General features: G+C 52.3%; 1 protein-coding gene across 1 annotated transcript; it reads left to right on the top strand.

The window, feature by feature from the left end:
• The first annotated feature begins 796 nt into the window (after nt 1-796).
• Gucy2d (guanylate cyclase 2D, retinal) lies at nt 797-14,646 on the top strand. Its single transcript, XM_021213590.1, has 18 exons — nt 797-1,520; nt 1,610-1,914; nt 4,445-4,796; nt 5,102-5,186; nt 5,413-5,515; nt 5,877-5,978; nt 7,483-7,563; nt 9,056-9,262; nt 9,369-9,525; nt 9,934-10,083; nt 11,380-11,528; nt 12,567-12,730; nt 12,816-13,008; nt 13,397-13,571; nt 13,822-13,920; nt 14,040-14,134; nt 14,268-14,353; nt 14,553-14,646. Exons 1-18 carry the CDS (start codon nt 797-799, stop codon nt 14,644-14,646), a joined length of 3,321 nt encoding a protein of 1,106 aa, XP_021069249.1.
• Nucleotides 14,647-16,029: the final 1,383 nt, after the last annotated feature.

Genomic DNA, 16,029 nt, shown 5'->3' with positions numbered 1-16,029 from the left:
CCTTGACTGTCCTAGAACTCACTTTGTAGATCAGGCTGGCCTCGAACTCAGAAATCCGCCTGCCTCTGCCTCCCGAGTGCTGGGATTAAAGGTGTGTGCCACCACCGCCCGGCCCCGCAGGTGATTCTTATCTGATGCCCTTTTTGAAGAGACAGCTGAAAATGATAAACATTTTATTTTCTCACATAAGTCTGACGTTGAATTCGTGCGCGGTGTGAGGTACAGACCAGATTCGCTTTCTCTCCCTGTATGATTAGTTAAAGCAACTGTGGCTGTCTAGAGACAGGGCAGACCCCACTCTACAGAGGAGCTGTAGACTCTCAACCTCCATCAGCCCGCCCCGTTCTGCTTGATTAAAAGATCCTAATCGGCTTGGAGGGATTAAGGGCTGCAGCGGGCCGTTCCCACACCCCTGCCCTGGGCTGGGCTGCCAGGGGAGACCGAAGGGGCATCGACCCTGTGACCCCTTAGCCAAGCCCTAGCCCCGGACTTTCCGGTAAGTAAGGAATGACCCACACAGGAACTGCGGTTCTGTGTGATGGCGTGGGAGTATTCCCCCACTGAACCCCCAAAACTGCCGAAGAGGAAGGGAGGATAAACAATCTGAGGACAAGCAGGCTAGGCCAAAGAGACCTTGGGGCGATGAGCTGGGCTGCCATCTGGGGTACTGGAAGCCAAGACACCCTAGGGGGTTGGGCGGAATTTGAGAAACAGGCTTGAAGGGAGAACCCTACGGGAGTGAGTACTGAGGGCCTCAACGCTCATCTTGTTCGCTTTGTGTTCACAGAAGAGGGCAATGAGCGCGTGGCTCCTGCCAGCGGGAGGGCTTCCCGGCGCCGGATCCTGTGTCCCTGCGCGGCAGTCTCTGTCCAGCCTCTCGCGGGTACTGCGCCGGCCAGGGCTACCAGGACTCCTGCTCCTGCTGCTGCTCCCATCTCCTTCTGCCTTCTCTGCTGTGTTCAAAGTGGGGGTGCTAGGCCCCTGGACTTGCGACCCCATCTTTGCACAGGCCCGACCCGATCTGGCTGCGCGTCTGGCAGCCAACCGCCTGAATCGTAACCTTGCCTTAGACGACGGCCCCCGGTTCGAGGTTGCGCTGCTCCCAGAGCCCTGTCGGACCCCGGGCTCACTAGGGGCTGTGTCCTCCGCGCTGTCTCGAGTCTCTGGCCTGGTGGGTCCGGTGAACCCCGCAGCCTGCCGGCCAGCCGAACTGTTGGCCCAAGAAGCTGGAGTAGCGCTGGTGCCCTGGGGCTGCCCTGGCACGCGGGCGGCGGGTACTACAGCCCCAGCGGTGACCCCCGCTGCAGATGCTCTCTACGTCCTCCTTAGAGCATTCCGCTGGGCGCGCGTGGCCCTGATCACCGCACCCCAGGACCTGTGGGTGGAGGCGGGACGCGCTCTGTCCACAGCACTCAGGGCCCGGGGCTTGCCAGTTGCCCTAGTGACTTCCATGGAGACTTCAGACTGGTCTGGAGCCCGGGAGGCCCTCAGGAGGATCCGAGACGGGCCTAGAGTTAGAGGTAAGCCCCCCAGTAGAGTGCGGGCAAGGTGGGCGGGTCCTGCGGGGAGCGCACAGCGCAGAGAGCGAGCTTCTGTGTCCGCTCCACAGTAGTGATCATGGTGATGCACTCGGTGCTGTTGGGCGGCGAGGAGCAGCGCTACCTACTGGAAGCTGCAGAAGAGCTGGGTCTGACTGATGGCTCCCTGGCTTTCCTACCCTTCGACACGCTTCACTACGCTTTGTCTCCAGGCCCGGAGGCTCTGGCTGCATTTGTCAACAGCTCCAAGCTCCGCAGGGCTCACGATGCGGTGCTCACACTCACACGTCGCTGTCCTCCTGGAGGCAGCGTGCAAGACAGCCTGCGTAGGGCCCAAGAACACCAGGAGCTGCCCCTTGACCTCAACCTGAAGCAGGTAGATAGACTGGAAAAGAGAAGAGGGAGGAGAGCCAGGGAAGTGAGCTGAGAACAGACAAGAAGAGAAAGATGGAATCAGTGGGAAGAGGAAGGTGGAGCCAATGGGCACGGAGAGGGTGGAGCCAATGGGAAGTGAACTGTAGAGGCAGCTGAGCTCCTGTCTTCTGGGTGCTATAGAAGATCTGGTTTGGCTTAGCCTCTGCCTCCCAAGTGCTGGGATTAAAGGCAAGCACCACCACTGCCCAGCGTCACTACAGTGTTCTTAACTTTGTGAGGGCCTTGATGTGAAAGAAAGATCCCCAGGTGGAGATGGGGGCTCCAAAGATAGTTTCCAACATCCAAGTAGTAATCAGAATTCCTTGAGTCTCTAGGATCCAAATTCAGACTATCCAATCCCATCCCAGTCACAAGGGGAGTCTAGAAGCTGCTGAGGTAGAAGGGAAGCTAGATATCAGTAGGAAGAAAATTAGCGATCAAGAGAGTCACATGCATGCAGGGCCTAGGGGTACAGGTTTGTAACCCCCCATATACAACAGGCTGAGGCAGGAGGATAGAAAGCTCAGGCTCTTCCTGAGCTACAGAGTAAACTCTGGTTAACATGGGCTTGTCTCAAAAAGTCAAGAATGGTTGTATACAGCATGCTGGTAGGGTACTTGCCCAGGCTTGGGCATGGCCTTAGGTTCAATTTCCCAAAATAAATAAGTAGCCACACCCAGAGTCAAGAGGGACCACCACTGAAAGGAGGTGGGGTGTGGTGGGGTGGAGAGGCATACTGGACTATTCCCCACCAATGCCTCCAGCCTTCTCCAAGAAGGTATTTGGGATAGAGGAGGAGAAAGCTTGGGAATAATCAATAAAGTAAGGGTAAGATGGGACGGAGAATCTGTCAGTCATGGAGAAAGAGCAAAGGTGCTTTCATTAGCTGTCGTGAAGCACAGCCAGCTGACCATGCTGGAGACCCGATTCCCCTCCTGGCCCCCCACAAACCCAGGCGTGATGCCCTGTTACCTTGACTTGCTGAAGGTTGTTGGAATCCATGCATGCTCTCCTTCCTCACTGACACTGCCCTGACTCAGGGCCCAAGTCCAGAATCTCAAGAGGCTCACCCGACCCAGGCTCTCTCCATCCATCACTACATCAGGCTTCAGAAATGGGGTGTGCTCCACAGTTTGCATACGTGGGAACTTCTGGACGGTATCCTGAGTTTGGAGCCTTTGTTACTCTGTATAGATGGTCTCTTCACATGGTCTAGTAGGTCTTTAGTCTTCCTTTCTCTTATGTCTTCCACAAACTTCAGCCAGACTAAGGCACTTTAGGTTCTTCTTCTTCTTCTTCTTCTTCTTCTTCTTCTTCTTCTTCTTCTTCTTCTTCTTCTTCTTCTTCTTCTTCTTCTTCTTCTTTTTCAAGACAGGGTTTCTTCTCTGTATAGCCCTGGCTGTCCTGGAACTCACTTTGTAGACCAGGCTGGCCTCAGAAATCCCCCTGCCTCTGCCTCCCAAGTGCTGGGATTGAAGGCGTGTGCCACCATGCCTGGTGCACTTTAAGTTCTTAAGCATGTCCTCTTTTTTCTCTCTCCTACCCCTCGCTCCCCTAGATAATTCTGACTAATACCTGGGTGATGATCACGCCTTCTGGAACCTTCTACCTCTTCTCCCTCCTCATTTCTAAAGCTGTCTCGCTTCCCTCCACCCCCCACGCATCACACTCTAACATTCTTGCCCTTGCCCTCTACACTAAAGTTTGTTCACAGTAACAGGCTGTCTCATAACACCTCTATGTCACTGGTGTTCCCTGGTGTCTGTCACTCCAAGAATGGGAACTGAGGAGAGGAGCGAGGAGAGGTACTAATGGTAAAACCTCTGTGGAACGGGAATGGAAGAAACGCTGATGATCAAGCTGGATCCGATAACCAAGCCAGTGATCCCAGCTATTTACACAGCTGAAACAGGAGAACCAAAACATTCAACATCTGGCTGGGGAGGGGCCTCGATCAGAAGTTCAAGGTCAAGTTCAAGGTCATATGTCTGCCTGGACTATATGACCCAAAGAAAGAAAGTGTGTGTGTGTGTGTGTGTGTGTGTGTGTGTGTAAGAGACAGAAAGAAAGAGAGGGTGAAATAGATGAAAGAAGGAAGAAGGAAGGCAAGGCAGAGGGCAGGCCACCATCTGCCTAGGCTATAGAGTGAGTTTGAGGTCAACCTGAGCAATTTTGGAAGACCACGACTCAGTAAATTAAACAACAAATAAACGACCAAAGGATAGTGGGGAAAGCCATTAGATGAATGGTAGCTGATGAGATTAAAAACATAAGCTAGTGGAAAAAAAAAAAAAAGAGTCTGGGTGACAGAGTCTGAGAAGAACCTAACTCCTGAAAAGAGGTATGAGCAGTCCATGGGGTGGATGGGAGCCTTTACCTACAGATAGGAACTCTTAGGGCTAGCCTGGTACAATGAAGGAACAGGCAGGCCAATGAATTCTCACCGGTTTACGGGTTCTAAGCCCTGGCCCTGAGTCCTTACTCTCCTGCAGGTCTCTCCGCTGTTTGGCACCATCTATGATGCTGTCTTCCTGTTGGCTGGAGGCGTGAAGAGAGCAAGAACAGCGGTGGGTGGAGGCTGGGTGTCAGGTGCATCTGTGGCCCGCCAAGTACGGGAAGTACAAGTCTCTGGCTTTTGCGGGGTCCTGGGAAGAACCGAGGAGCCCTCCTTTGTGCTGCTGGACACAGATGCATCCGGAGAACGGTTGTTCACAACACACCTGCTGGATCCTAGCTTAGGCTCCCTGCGTTCCGCAGGGACCCCGGTGCACTTCCCTAGAGGTGGACCTGCCCCGGGACCAGATCCTTCCTGCTGGTTCGATCCAGATGTGATCTGCAATGGAGGTGAGGGGAGTACCCGCAGGCTCCCACTGGGGCAGTCAGCTCGGGCATCCACGAAACTGTGCCGAGAGAGGAAGGGAACCCCAGTTATCCCTCCAGGTCTTCCTTCAGCCCGTGACTTGCTCAGGACCCCTCTCAAAGATTTCCAAGGCCCTTGGGGACCCTGTAGCATCTCCAGACTTCCCCTTTGAGGAATCCGTAACCTTTCACCCAGCTCCCGGATTTGGCATGACTGTTCGAACACCTCCCTCCCTCCCTCAAGGGGCCCTATCCATGACAGGACCAAGACTATCCCTCTCTTTCTTCAGGGGTGGAGCCAGGCCTGGTATTTGTTGGTTTCCTCCTGGTGATAGGGGTGGGACTGACTGGAGCCTTCCTGACTCATTACTTGAGGTGAGTGGGGCAAGGGAAACTTCACCACAAAGATAGCAGGTGAGGTCCACTCTAATGAGGGAGAGTCATTTCGGAAAGGGGCTGACAGAGTCCGGGGGTGGGGGGGAGGTTTGGGGGCATAGCTATATTCCAGCAAACTTCCCTGAGCTAATGCCACCCTTCTGCTCTCTCCCCTGCCGGCCTCTCGTGGACTTTCTGGGGATGACCATACCCACACCACCACCAGGCATAGGCTGCTACACATGCAGATGGCTTCCGGCCCCAACAAGATCATCCTGACCCTGGAAGATGTTACTTTCCTCCACCCACCGGGGGGCAGCTCTCGAAAGGTCAGCGAAGGCAGGGAGCCAGGAGCCATCTATCTTGCCCCTTAATATTTGGTTCCTTCCCTGAGTCAGCTGTCCCATCCGTTCTCCCCCACCCCACCCCCACCCCCCCCCAGCTCCCATTTGAGAAACATAGTTTCTTTTCCAGCTTTGTCCTTGGGAATCCGGGACCTGGGCTATGCAATAGGGGGTGCTGGTGTGGAAGTCCCGCTAGAAAGTAAATGTTTGCTCTGTAAACTGTACTGTATGGTGTGTACCATATCCACACACCCTACAGATTCCTTTCCCTCTTCCCGCTCACCCGTAGAACTCAGCCTCGGCTGCAGTATATATTCTGATACTTTGCACTGGCCTCTGTCCTCAGGTGGTCCAGGGAAGTAGATCCAGTCTGGCTACCCGGAGCGCATCAGACATTCGCAGTGTCCCCAGCCAGCCCCAAGAGAGCACCAACGTTGGCCTCTATGAGGTAACCCTAATCCCCACTTAGGCTGACCTGTACTCTAGGAGGGAAAAGGGAAAGGAAGGATGCTCAGGGGAAAACCACTCTTGAGGGAGAGACTCACCCAGCCAAGTCAATCCCACAGGCTCCAGGCCGAGAGACGACCCTGGGCAGGATCTGGGGGAAAGTCATGGATTTAGCAATCCCACCCTGATTCTCCAATCTGGAAAACCTTTCTGACATAACATGCAGGTGAGGGCTTCCCAAACCCAAAAGCTGGAAGCTGGGGGTGTTGCGGAGCATGCTGGGATCAGCACACAATCTGGTATAGCCAGGGAGACCAATCCCTTCTTGACTGGGAGTCCCTGACCCGACCACCTCAATATGGTCACCCAGTTCTGATCAGACCCATGAACACAAGCCCTACACTGGAAAAGGAATGCCAGAGGAGGACACTAACAGCGGGGCCAGGACATGTGAATGTGGCAGAGTGGGTGAGAGGGACTGAAAGCCATGAGGTTTGGAGAACTCGGCTAGTCAGGAGGAATGGGAGGAGCGCCCAAGCTCAAGGACCAGGAGGAAATGCAAAAGTTCTGACCATGTCACCTGAGACCATTATGACTGTTTTCAGCAACATCTTATTTTGTCTTTTTTTTTTTTTTTTTTTGGTTTTTGAGACAGGGTTTCTCTGTATAGCACTGGCTGTGACATCTTGTTATTTTAAGCATGCTGTTCTTTGTGGCATGGGGCCACACACTCTGCCTATGCTAAGTCTTTCTTCTCTCTGGCCTTGTCCACCACTAAGTGCAACCCCCAGTTTTTAATGACCATTAAAAAATATTGCTGGGCGTGGTGGCGCACGCCTTTAATCCCAGCACTTGGGAGGCAGAGGCAGGCGGATTTCTGAGTTCGAGGACAGCCAGGGCTACACAGAGAAACCCTGTCTCGGGAAAAAAAAAAAAAAAAAGAGTCAGTACCAAATCTCCATGACTCTCTTCTAGTTCACATCTCTTAGCAACAGGCAAGACCACTAACCTGATTTGCAAGGCCCAGGGCAAAATATGAACAAAGGGTTCTTTGTTCATCCACAGGATGGCAGCATATTACTGAACCAAGTGGCTACACCATGGCATAGCATGCCTGCAGTGTCTGGGGACAATAAGGCCAGGACCCAGAAGGGATGAAGCCTTCCTTCATAGCTAGTTCACAGCAATACCCGATCACTCCTTAGTACCATGAGGGTTCTCTCAAGGCAAGGGGTACTGGGCTGTGCATGCAACAGTTCATTTGCATGACTTGATCGGTATATCTGGGGACGAGAGGGCCACCATGTATGGGTTTGCATCTTCTTCGCCTGGGCTCTGATCCAGATACTTGTGAAACGTATAGGCATACATTGAGCTGCTTGCATCCAATGTTCTGTCTCATGACAGATGGATTCTGGGTTGCTAGGGTGGTGGAAATGTCAGAGTCCAAGAGCACCTTGCATCTTGGGGCTTCAAGGACTGAATTCCTTAACCTTCTGTTGCAGGGGGACTGGGTTTGGCTGAAGAAGTTCCCAGGGGAACATCATATGGCTATCAGGCCAGCAACCAAGACAGCCTTCTCCAAGGTGAGAGTTGAACCCATAGCTATAAATTTGACCATTCTTGGCTTCTTTTTTGCAGCAGAGGTAGTCCCCAGGGGTTCCTTCCACTCAGAGAGGACTGGTTCCTCATCCTCCTCTCTTGTGACATTCGCTTTTTCCTCGGATGTTCTTAATCACATGTATATGTGATAAGTGACATGTTAACTTATCATGTAAGTTATATGCTCATCTATGGTCTGGCTTATGTCTTATCTGCCTCCACCACCGACTGAAAGTTGAAGGAAGTTGCTACCATATTCCCAGCACCTGGCACAGTGTCTGGAATACTGGAGGCCAGGAGGTTTGTGTTGAGTGAAATGCTAAGAAAAGTGAAAATGAGGACCCATCGAGATGGCTCAGTGGACACAGGTGCCCATTGACAAGCTTAGTCACCCGGATTTGTTCCCCAGAAGCCACTTAAGTCACTCACAGCTGTGATCCCCAGCTCCTGTGGTGGCCTCCTTGAAAGAGGCCAAAGCAAGGATGCTTGATGCTGGGGGAAGAGGGAGACTATAGGAGTAAGGTAGCCTACTGCCTCCCTGCCAGCTTCCTGCTTATCCACTGTGTCGGTACGGCTGAGGCCATTCCACACAAGTGTCCTAGGAGAAGGGGAAACTCGTGTAATTTTTTTTTCTTTTTTCTTTTTAAAAACTGTTTTTTTTTTTTTTTTTGTTTATTATATGCGCGTGCACGTTTGTGTGCGTGTGGCCTGTATGTGCCATGGCGTCCATGTGGAGGTCAGAGGGCAACTTGCAGGGGTCAGTTCTCATCTTCCACTAGTGTGGGTTCTGGGGAGCAAATTCAGGTGACTAAGGCTCGGGCACTGACAAATTCACCGTTGGACACCACCGGGTGTTTAAACCGAAGCACAGCCCCTTAACTGAGTCTGTGGCCCCAGGGGAAACTAGAAAGGCAGCCGTTGGATAGTCTGGCCCTTCATCAAAGACTGCCGCACTAAAACAACAGGTAGGTGGTGGCAGGGCTTCCTTCAGGTCACAATGTCCCTCCTGACTTCACTTAGCTTTGTAGCTAATTTAGACCTTTAGCTTCATTTAGCAAAGCAGAACCTGAATGGGTCCTGATCCACAGAGTGAGGCTGTCTTTTCATTCATAACCTTAAGCTTAGTCTTCCATAGCCATGTTCTGAACGAGGCCCTTTCACCACATGGCGTTGTCCAAAGGCAGAGCTATATAAAGAGGAGAGCCCCTCCCCCACTTCACTTACCACTTTCTTTGGTTTTTCGAGACAGGGTTTCTCTGTATAGCCCTGGCTGTCCTAGAACTCACTTTGTAGACCAGGCTGGCCTCGAACTCAGAAATCCACCTGCCTCTGCCTCCCAAGTGCTGGGATTAAAGGCGTGCGCCACCACGCCCGGCCCACTTTCAATCCCATATTCCCACTTTGGACGCCCCAAATAGACACTAAATGGGGCGGGAGTGGGTGGTGATAATTGGTGCTCCCGGAATTGCCTTTCAGCTGCGGGAGCTCCGGCATGAGAACGTGGCTCTCTACTTGGGACTCTTCCTGGCGGGTACAGCGAACAGCCCTGCCACCCCTGGGGAGGGCATCTTGGCAGTGGTCTCAGAGCACTGTGCTCGGGGCTCCCTCCATGACCTCCTGGCCCAGAGAGAAATAAAGCTGGACTGGATGTTCAAGTCTTCCCTCCTGCTGGACCTCATCAAGGTGTGTGTGTGTGTGTGTGTGTGTGTGTGTGTGCGCGCGCGCGTGCTCGCGCGCTGGCGAGGGAGAGGTCAGGAGAACTGAGGTTGCCTCTTCTTCCACTCCTAAGGGAATGAGATATCTGCACCATCGCGGTGTGGCCCACGGGAGACTCAAGTCACGGAATTGCGTGGTGGATGGGAGGTTCGTGCTCAAGGTGACAGATCATGGCCACGGGCGACTGCTGGAAGCGCAAAGGGTGTTACCGGAACCTCCCAGTGCAGAGGGTAGGAATCCCCAGCTGCATCCCAGGCACTGGAGCATGCCTAGTACCCGCATAGTTGCAAGTGTTTTTCCTTCCGTCCCTTTCTCGCATTCTTCCCATTCCGGATCTATTGACACTTACTAGCTTCAGAAAAGGGATGTGGCTGGGGACGTGGGGGCCTGCTAGGGAGTACCTGAGCTCTGGGTCTGTGGTTAAAGTGGTGCTTTGCTGAAGGTTGGGGTTCTGGAGGCGGAGTCTTCCCTAGGCACCGCCTTCATGAGGGCAGGGTTTTCTCTGATTCTTTGAATCTCAATCTCTGCGCTGAGACGTTTGAGGGTTGTGGGGTTAATTAGTATTAATGAGGGTGAGGGTCTAGCCTGTCGGGCCACCACAGCCTCTCTGTCCCCTTGCTCTTCTTCCCTTTTCTTAGATCAGCTATGGACAGCCCCAGAGCTGCTTCGGGACCCCGCCCTGGAGCGCCGGGGAACTCTAGCTGGTGATGTCTTTAGCCTGGGTATCATCATGCAGGAGGTTGTGTGCCGCAGCACCCCTTACGCCATGTTGGAGCTAACACCCGAGGGTAAGGTAGTCTGGGGCCCGATAGGCGCCCTGTAGTTAAAACAGGCAGACCCAACCTGGCTCTTTAATAAAGGGAAGCCCGGTGATGATGATTAATCTTGTCGTGGCTTTCTTAAAGCTGGGGTCTGCAGAGAGCAGTGGGAAAGCCAAGCATAGGGTGGATATTTCAGGGCACAGATCTTAAAGGGTTTCTGTCATGACCCTGGACCCACCCTGCTCTTCCACTACACAGACAGGATCCTCTCAGAGATCCCAGGAAGACAGAAGGGGACAAGCAGGGGCGCAGAGGACAGTGGCATTGAGTTAAAGTCCAAATGTGGTCTAGAGGAGTCCACCCCAATCCTTTTCTTATTTTCAGTAAATATTACTTTGTGTCACCTCTTACTGACTCTCAGAGTTCAGGGTCCTCTGGTAACTCCTAGAGATGACCATCCACATTACACTCTCCCATTAACTAAGACTTTTATTAGTTATTTATCTCTTAGTTATTTGTGTATAGTGTATGTATGCATCCATGTGTGCACACAGCTGTGAATGCTTATGTGTGTATATGCAAACAGAGGTCAAAGGCCAATGTCAGGTGTCTTTCTCAATCATCCTCTTCTCTATGTTTTGAGACAGAATCTCCCACTGAAGCCAAAACTCACTAATTGGTTGTCCATCGAGCTTTAGGGAGTCACCTGTGTCTGGCTTCCCAGTGCTTACAGGAGTATGCCACTATGTCTGGCTTTAAAAATGTGACTGCTGAAGATATGAATTCAGGCCCTCTGGTTTACATGGCAGGCACTTACTGACTGAGCCATCCCCTAAGGCTAGGAAGTGTTAATTAAAAAGAAAAAAAATGGCTGGGAAGCAGCTCAGCTGATAGCATACTTTCTTAGTATACACAAAGCCCTGAGTTCAATTCCTAGCACCCCATAATCTAGCCATGGTGCTATAAGCCTGTGGTCCCAGTGCTTGCTTGGGAAGTAGAAGCAGAAGGTCCAGCAGTCCAGGGTCATCCTTCAGGGTCCTCTACATAGCAAGCTGGAGACCAGCTTTCTTTCTTTCTTTTTTATATTTTGTTTTGTTTTTTCAAGACAGGGTTTTTCTGTGTAGCCCTGGCTGTCCTGGAACTCACTTTGTAGACCAGGCTGGCCTCGAACTCAGAAATCCGCCTGCCTCTGCCTCCTGAGTGCTGGGATTAAAGGCGTGCACCACCACGCCTGGCCCCCTCTTTCAATGCCCCATTTAGGGTAGGGTCAGAGGTGGCTTTGTTTGGGGATACCCACTTCTCACAATCTCCTCTTGCCTCTAGAAGTAATACAGAGGGTGCGGAGCCCTCCTCCACTGTGCCGGCCCTTGGTGTCAATGGATCAGGCACCCATGGAATGCATCCAGCTGATGACACAGTGCTGGGCAGAGCATCCAGAACTTCGGCCCTCCATGGACCTCACCTTTGACCTGGTCAGGGACTGGGGTTGGGCAAGGGCTGGGCAAGGGCTGGGCTGGCTCCTGGGATCCCAGATTCTTGTCGGGCATCCTGTTCTGATAGAAGCAGGCTGGTGGGGCTGTTTGACCTTCTTGTCTCTCTCCTAAGGATTAGCCTACCAGCTGAGAATTTATCAGGGAATGCAAATGAGGACTTGTGGAAGCCTTTGGAATAGGAGAGGGAACGCTGGGTGGGAGAAATATTTAATTCAAAGCAAATAACGTGGAACGAGAACCAGCTGCATGCTTGGTTTGTGCGTCAGGAAGACTCTTGGCTGAGCTAGTCCCTTGTCAGTTCCAACTCAAAGCAGCCACCTCTGGGAACTCTCGTTCTCTACACACATCCTAATACTATCGGAAACATAGTGGCCAGGAGTTTGGGGGTACTTCATGAGTAGTTGACACTCAGATATTTAGTCCCGTGAGTGGGTACAGGAGGGTCATGGAAACCAAAGTCCTAGAGTCCTAGGCATTCCCCCCCCCACCGCCCCCAGCATTCTTGTTAATGTCATTAAAAAAAAAGTTACAGTTTTTCTCTTAACCCAGCTAGCTCCCAGATAATTGAGACAGGACTATTTGATTTATGTAACAGCTTTAAGGCACAACAACTGAGCAGGATTAACCACTTTAATCCTCTAATCTGGCTACCTCCCAGCCAAAATTCGTGAGATATTTGCATTTTAGTACCAAATCTGGCACTCTCTGCATCTGGGTGTGTTTTCATGGTGGCTCCTGGATCCTTTCTTCATCTGGAACACCCACCTCTTCTCTCCCCGCCCCCTACTGGGGGGGGGGAAGTCCAGCCCTATTCTCTCCTCTGCTCAGTCATTGTCTGATCTGCTTCTTTACTGACCAATTAGGGAATAACTGGGGAGCAGTGTTTACACCACACCGAGACTCAGAACAAGGACTGTAAGGAGATATGAGGGCACAGAAATCAGCGTTTGAATAATAAAAAGGATAATCTTTACACGATGCACAGTGACATTAAGCCTACGCTTTCTCCTCTCCCAGTTCAAGAGCATCAACAAGGGCCGGAAGACCAACATCATCGACTCCATGCTTCGGATGCTGGAGCAGTACTCTAGTAACCTGGAGGATCTGATCCGAGAACGCACAGAGGAGTTAGAGCAGGAGAAGCAGAAGACGGACAGGCTACTCACACAGATGCTGCCTCCGTGGGTCCCTAAGGGAGAGGGGCATCGGGAGAGGGTGGCCAGACTGGGGCAGCCTCCGGGTAACCCCGCTGTTCTCCATTCCTAGATCTGTGGCTGAGGCCCTGAAGATGGGGACATCTGTGGAGCCTGAGTACTTTGAAGAGGTGACACTCTATTTCAGTGACATCGTGGGCTTTACCACCATTTCAGCCATGAGCGAGCCTATTGAGGTGGTAGACCTGCTTAATGATCTCTATACACTCTTTGATGCCATCATCGGTGCCCATGATGTCTATAAGGTGGAGTGTGCAGGAGATAACACCTCCTGCCTTTCAGTTTTGTTGTTTTCTCTGTATACCTGGGTGGCTTAGAACTTGCTGTGTAGACCGGGTTGGCCTCAGACTTGTAGCAATCCTCCTGCCTCTACTTCCTGAGCCCTGAGGTTATAGGCACATACCAGCACTTCTGGCTCTGTCTTTCAGTTTAAACGAAGCAGTTCATCTGCCTCAGGATACCAGTTTTCCTTAGCCCTCCTGTTCCTCATCTCTTCCTTTAGGCCGAAGTGCAACTCCTGCCTCCCAGAATAGCTGCCCTAACCTAACCTCTTTTGGCCTCCTGACAAGTGTCATTGATCTGAGTATTGGGGAGGGGTGCTCAGAACTGAACAGACACAACACCATCCCCCAGGTGGAAACAATTGGAGATGCATATATGGTGGCCTCCGGGCTGCCGCAGAGGAACGGGCAGCGGCACGCTGCAGAGATTGCCAACATGTCACTGGACATCCTCAGCGCAGTTGGCTCCTTTCGCATGCGCCATATGCCCGAGGTACCGGTGCGCATCCGCATTGGTCTGCACTCAGGTAACTACTCAGCACTCCCCACTTCTGGGCTCCGGATTTCAGCTACAGAGGAGGCAGAAGTCTTGGCTGGGATGGGGGTGGGGTGGGAGGCGTTGCCTTGAAGAAAATAAACTTAAGAATGTTTTTTATCGGGGGAGCTGGTGGAGAGGATGGGTGCTAGGTGTTTTGAGGCCCTTCTGCAGCCTAGCTGCTGAGCACGGTCAGCTTCAACCCGTCTCCGCCTGTCTTCTGACCCAGCATATCTCCCCAGGTCCGTGCGTGGCCGGTGTGGTGGGACTCACCATGCCTCGGTACTGCCTATTCGGGGACACAGTCAACACTGCCTCGCGAATGGAGTCCACTGGACTGCGTGAGTGTAACAGACAAGGGGAGCCGGGGGAAGTGGGAGAGGCAGGGCAGGAGAGATAGCCCAGGACGACGACCTTGAGAGGTGACTCCTGAGATCATAGTGTCCCCTCACTACCTCAGCTTACCGCATCCACGTTAACATGAGCACTGTTCGGATTCTCCGCGCTCTGGACCAGGGCTTCCAGATGGAGTGTCGAGGCCGCACGGAACTGAAGGTGAGTCTGGACCATTCTCTGCCACTTTGTGGGGGTCTCTGCAGATGTAGAGTCTCCCAGTTTCACCTAGACCTAAACCTTCTCCATCCCTCACCCTGGTCTGCCTAGATCTCCCTTTTTGGTGTTTCTCCAGGGCAAGGGTGTTGAGGACACATACTGGCTTGTGGGCAGACTCGGCTTCAACAAGCCCATTCCCAAACCACCTGATCTGCAGCCAGGGTGAGTGGTTGGCTTGAGCCCGATGAGAGAGCTGGGTACCAGCGCCTCTGTGGCGCCAGCCACTGGGCCCTTGATGCCTTCACCTTTTCTTCCTGCCTCCCACACCAAGTCTCATCCTCCTGACAAGCTGCAACAACCCAAGTCCTGACTTCCCTCACCCCCATTTCTCTTCCCTGAGGCTGCAGTTTCCTCTCTGCAGGGCCAGCAACCATGGCATCAGCTTGCAGGAGATTCCCCCAGAGAGACGCAAGAAACTGGAGAAAGCCAGGCCAGGCCAGTTTACTGGGAAGTGAGGCTCTACTGGGGACAGGTATCGTGCCTTCTCTCAGCCTCAGGAGTAGATTAAAAAGATTATTGTTTTCTCTATACATTAATTAATGCTGCAAATTAATAAAGCGGCAGTTATTCCTTAACCACCTCTCCCCCCAATAACTACACAGAGACCTTTTAATATTTCAAAGCCTTAGGCCTTATCTGAGCAGACTCTCAACTAGCTCATCTAAGTTAACTGGACCACCAAGCTGTATCCAGCCACACGGATAGCTATACATTCTAGGCATGTTACCAAGCCAGTCTCTTCCATGTCTCCTGGTGACATAACAGGGTTTTCCTTTTTCCCAAAGTTCCTTTCTCCCTCCCAGGATGTCCCGCTTGCTCTTTCTGCCCAGCTAATTGGCCCTCAGATTTTATTATTATTATTATTATTATTATTATTATTATTATTATTATTATTAAAGCCAATCAAAGAATGCTTTGGGTTGGTGAGAAAGGACAGAGACACAATTTCACACAGTGTACCCCAACAATCAGAGACCACTGCTGTGGGGATAGAGGTGGACTGGGAGGGTGGATGTACTTCTTAGGGTCAGGCAACTCCTCACCAGATTAGAGACTAGATAGGAGTTGCCTGAATGACGTCACACCCAAGCCCATGTCCCCATTCCTCTCTGAGTTAGGGGGCAGAGGCTGACTCCTCAGCCCATAAAAGAGACTTCCCTTTGAGGAAGTATCAGCTTTAGGCATACTGATTCAGCAGGTCTGGGGTCATCCTAGCACCAGGTTTGCCCTGACCCACCCCATCCCCTGAACACAAGTCAGGCATCTCAGAGAGGCCCCTCGGGTATGTACGCCACAGAGGAGAGAATTCTTGAGGATAGCATTTACCAGAGGTCAGTGTGAGGTTGCTTCTGCAGTTCTGTCAGAGCAGGTGGCCTTCATGTCTTCCTCTGAGACAGCTTTTATTCCCTCAGGATTATTCTGCAAGGCCCTTCCTGAAGTTGCTGCTACGCATGGGACTAAGGCCCAAGGCTTCTGTCCAGTTCTGCCACCAAGGATTCTGAGCCAGGAGTCTGCTGGTAACCAGCTCTGTGACCCTGGGAAGACCTGAAGTGCTGTCCAGGCTCCCCTCAGTGGTAGAATGAGGGGGGCTAAGCGGTTTCCATCACCTGTGGCCCTTACAGTGAGGCTTTAGAATGGCTGACCTTGGGATCAGGATTCTGGGGCATATGCGCTCCCCCCCCCCCCCACTGCCCTGTTCCAAGGACCTTGAGCTCATTGGAGAGTGCAGAGGTGGCAGTGCCCCACTCTCCAGGTCCTGTGAGACCCCAAAAGTAAGGTTCTGGGTTCAGAAACCCCAGGGGAAGTGGAGGCCTCATGTTCTACCAGGGCAGGGGTCA

This window comes from Mus pahari, chromosome 14 (genome assembly GCF_900095145.1).
Source record: "Mus pahari chromosome 14, PAHARI_EIJ_v1.1, whole genome shotgun sequence".
In the NCBI taxonomy this organism is placed as follows: Eukaryota; Metazoa; Chordata; class Mammalia; order Rodentia; family Muridae; genus Mus; species Mus pahari.
The sequence above is the reverse complement of the archived record's forward strand: the minus strand, read 5'-3'. Positions and strand labels throughout refer to the sequence as shown.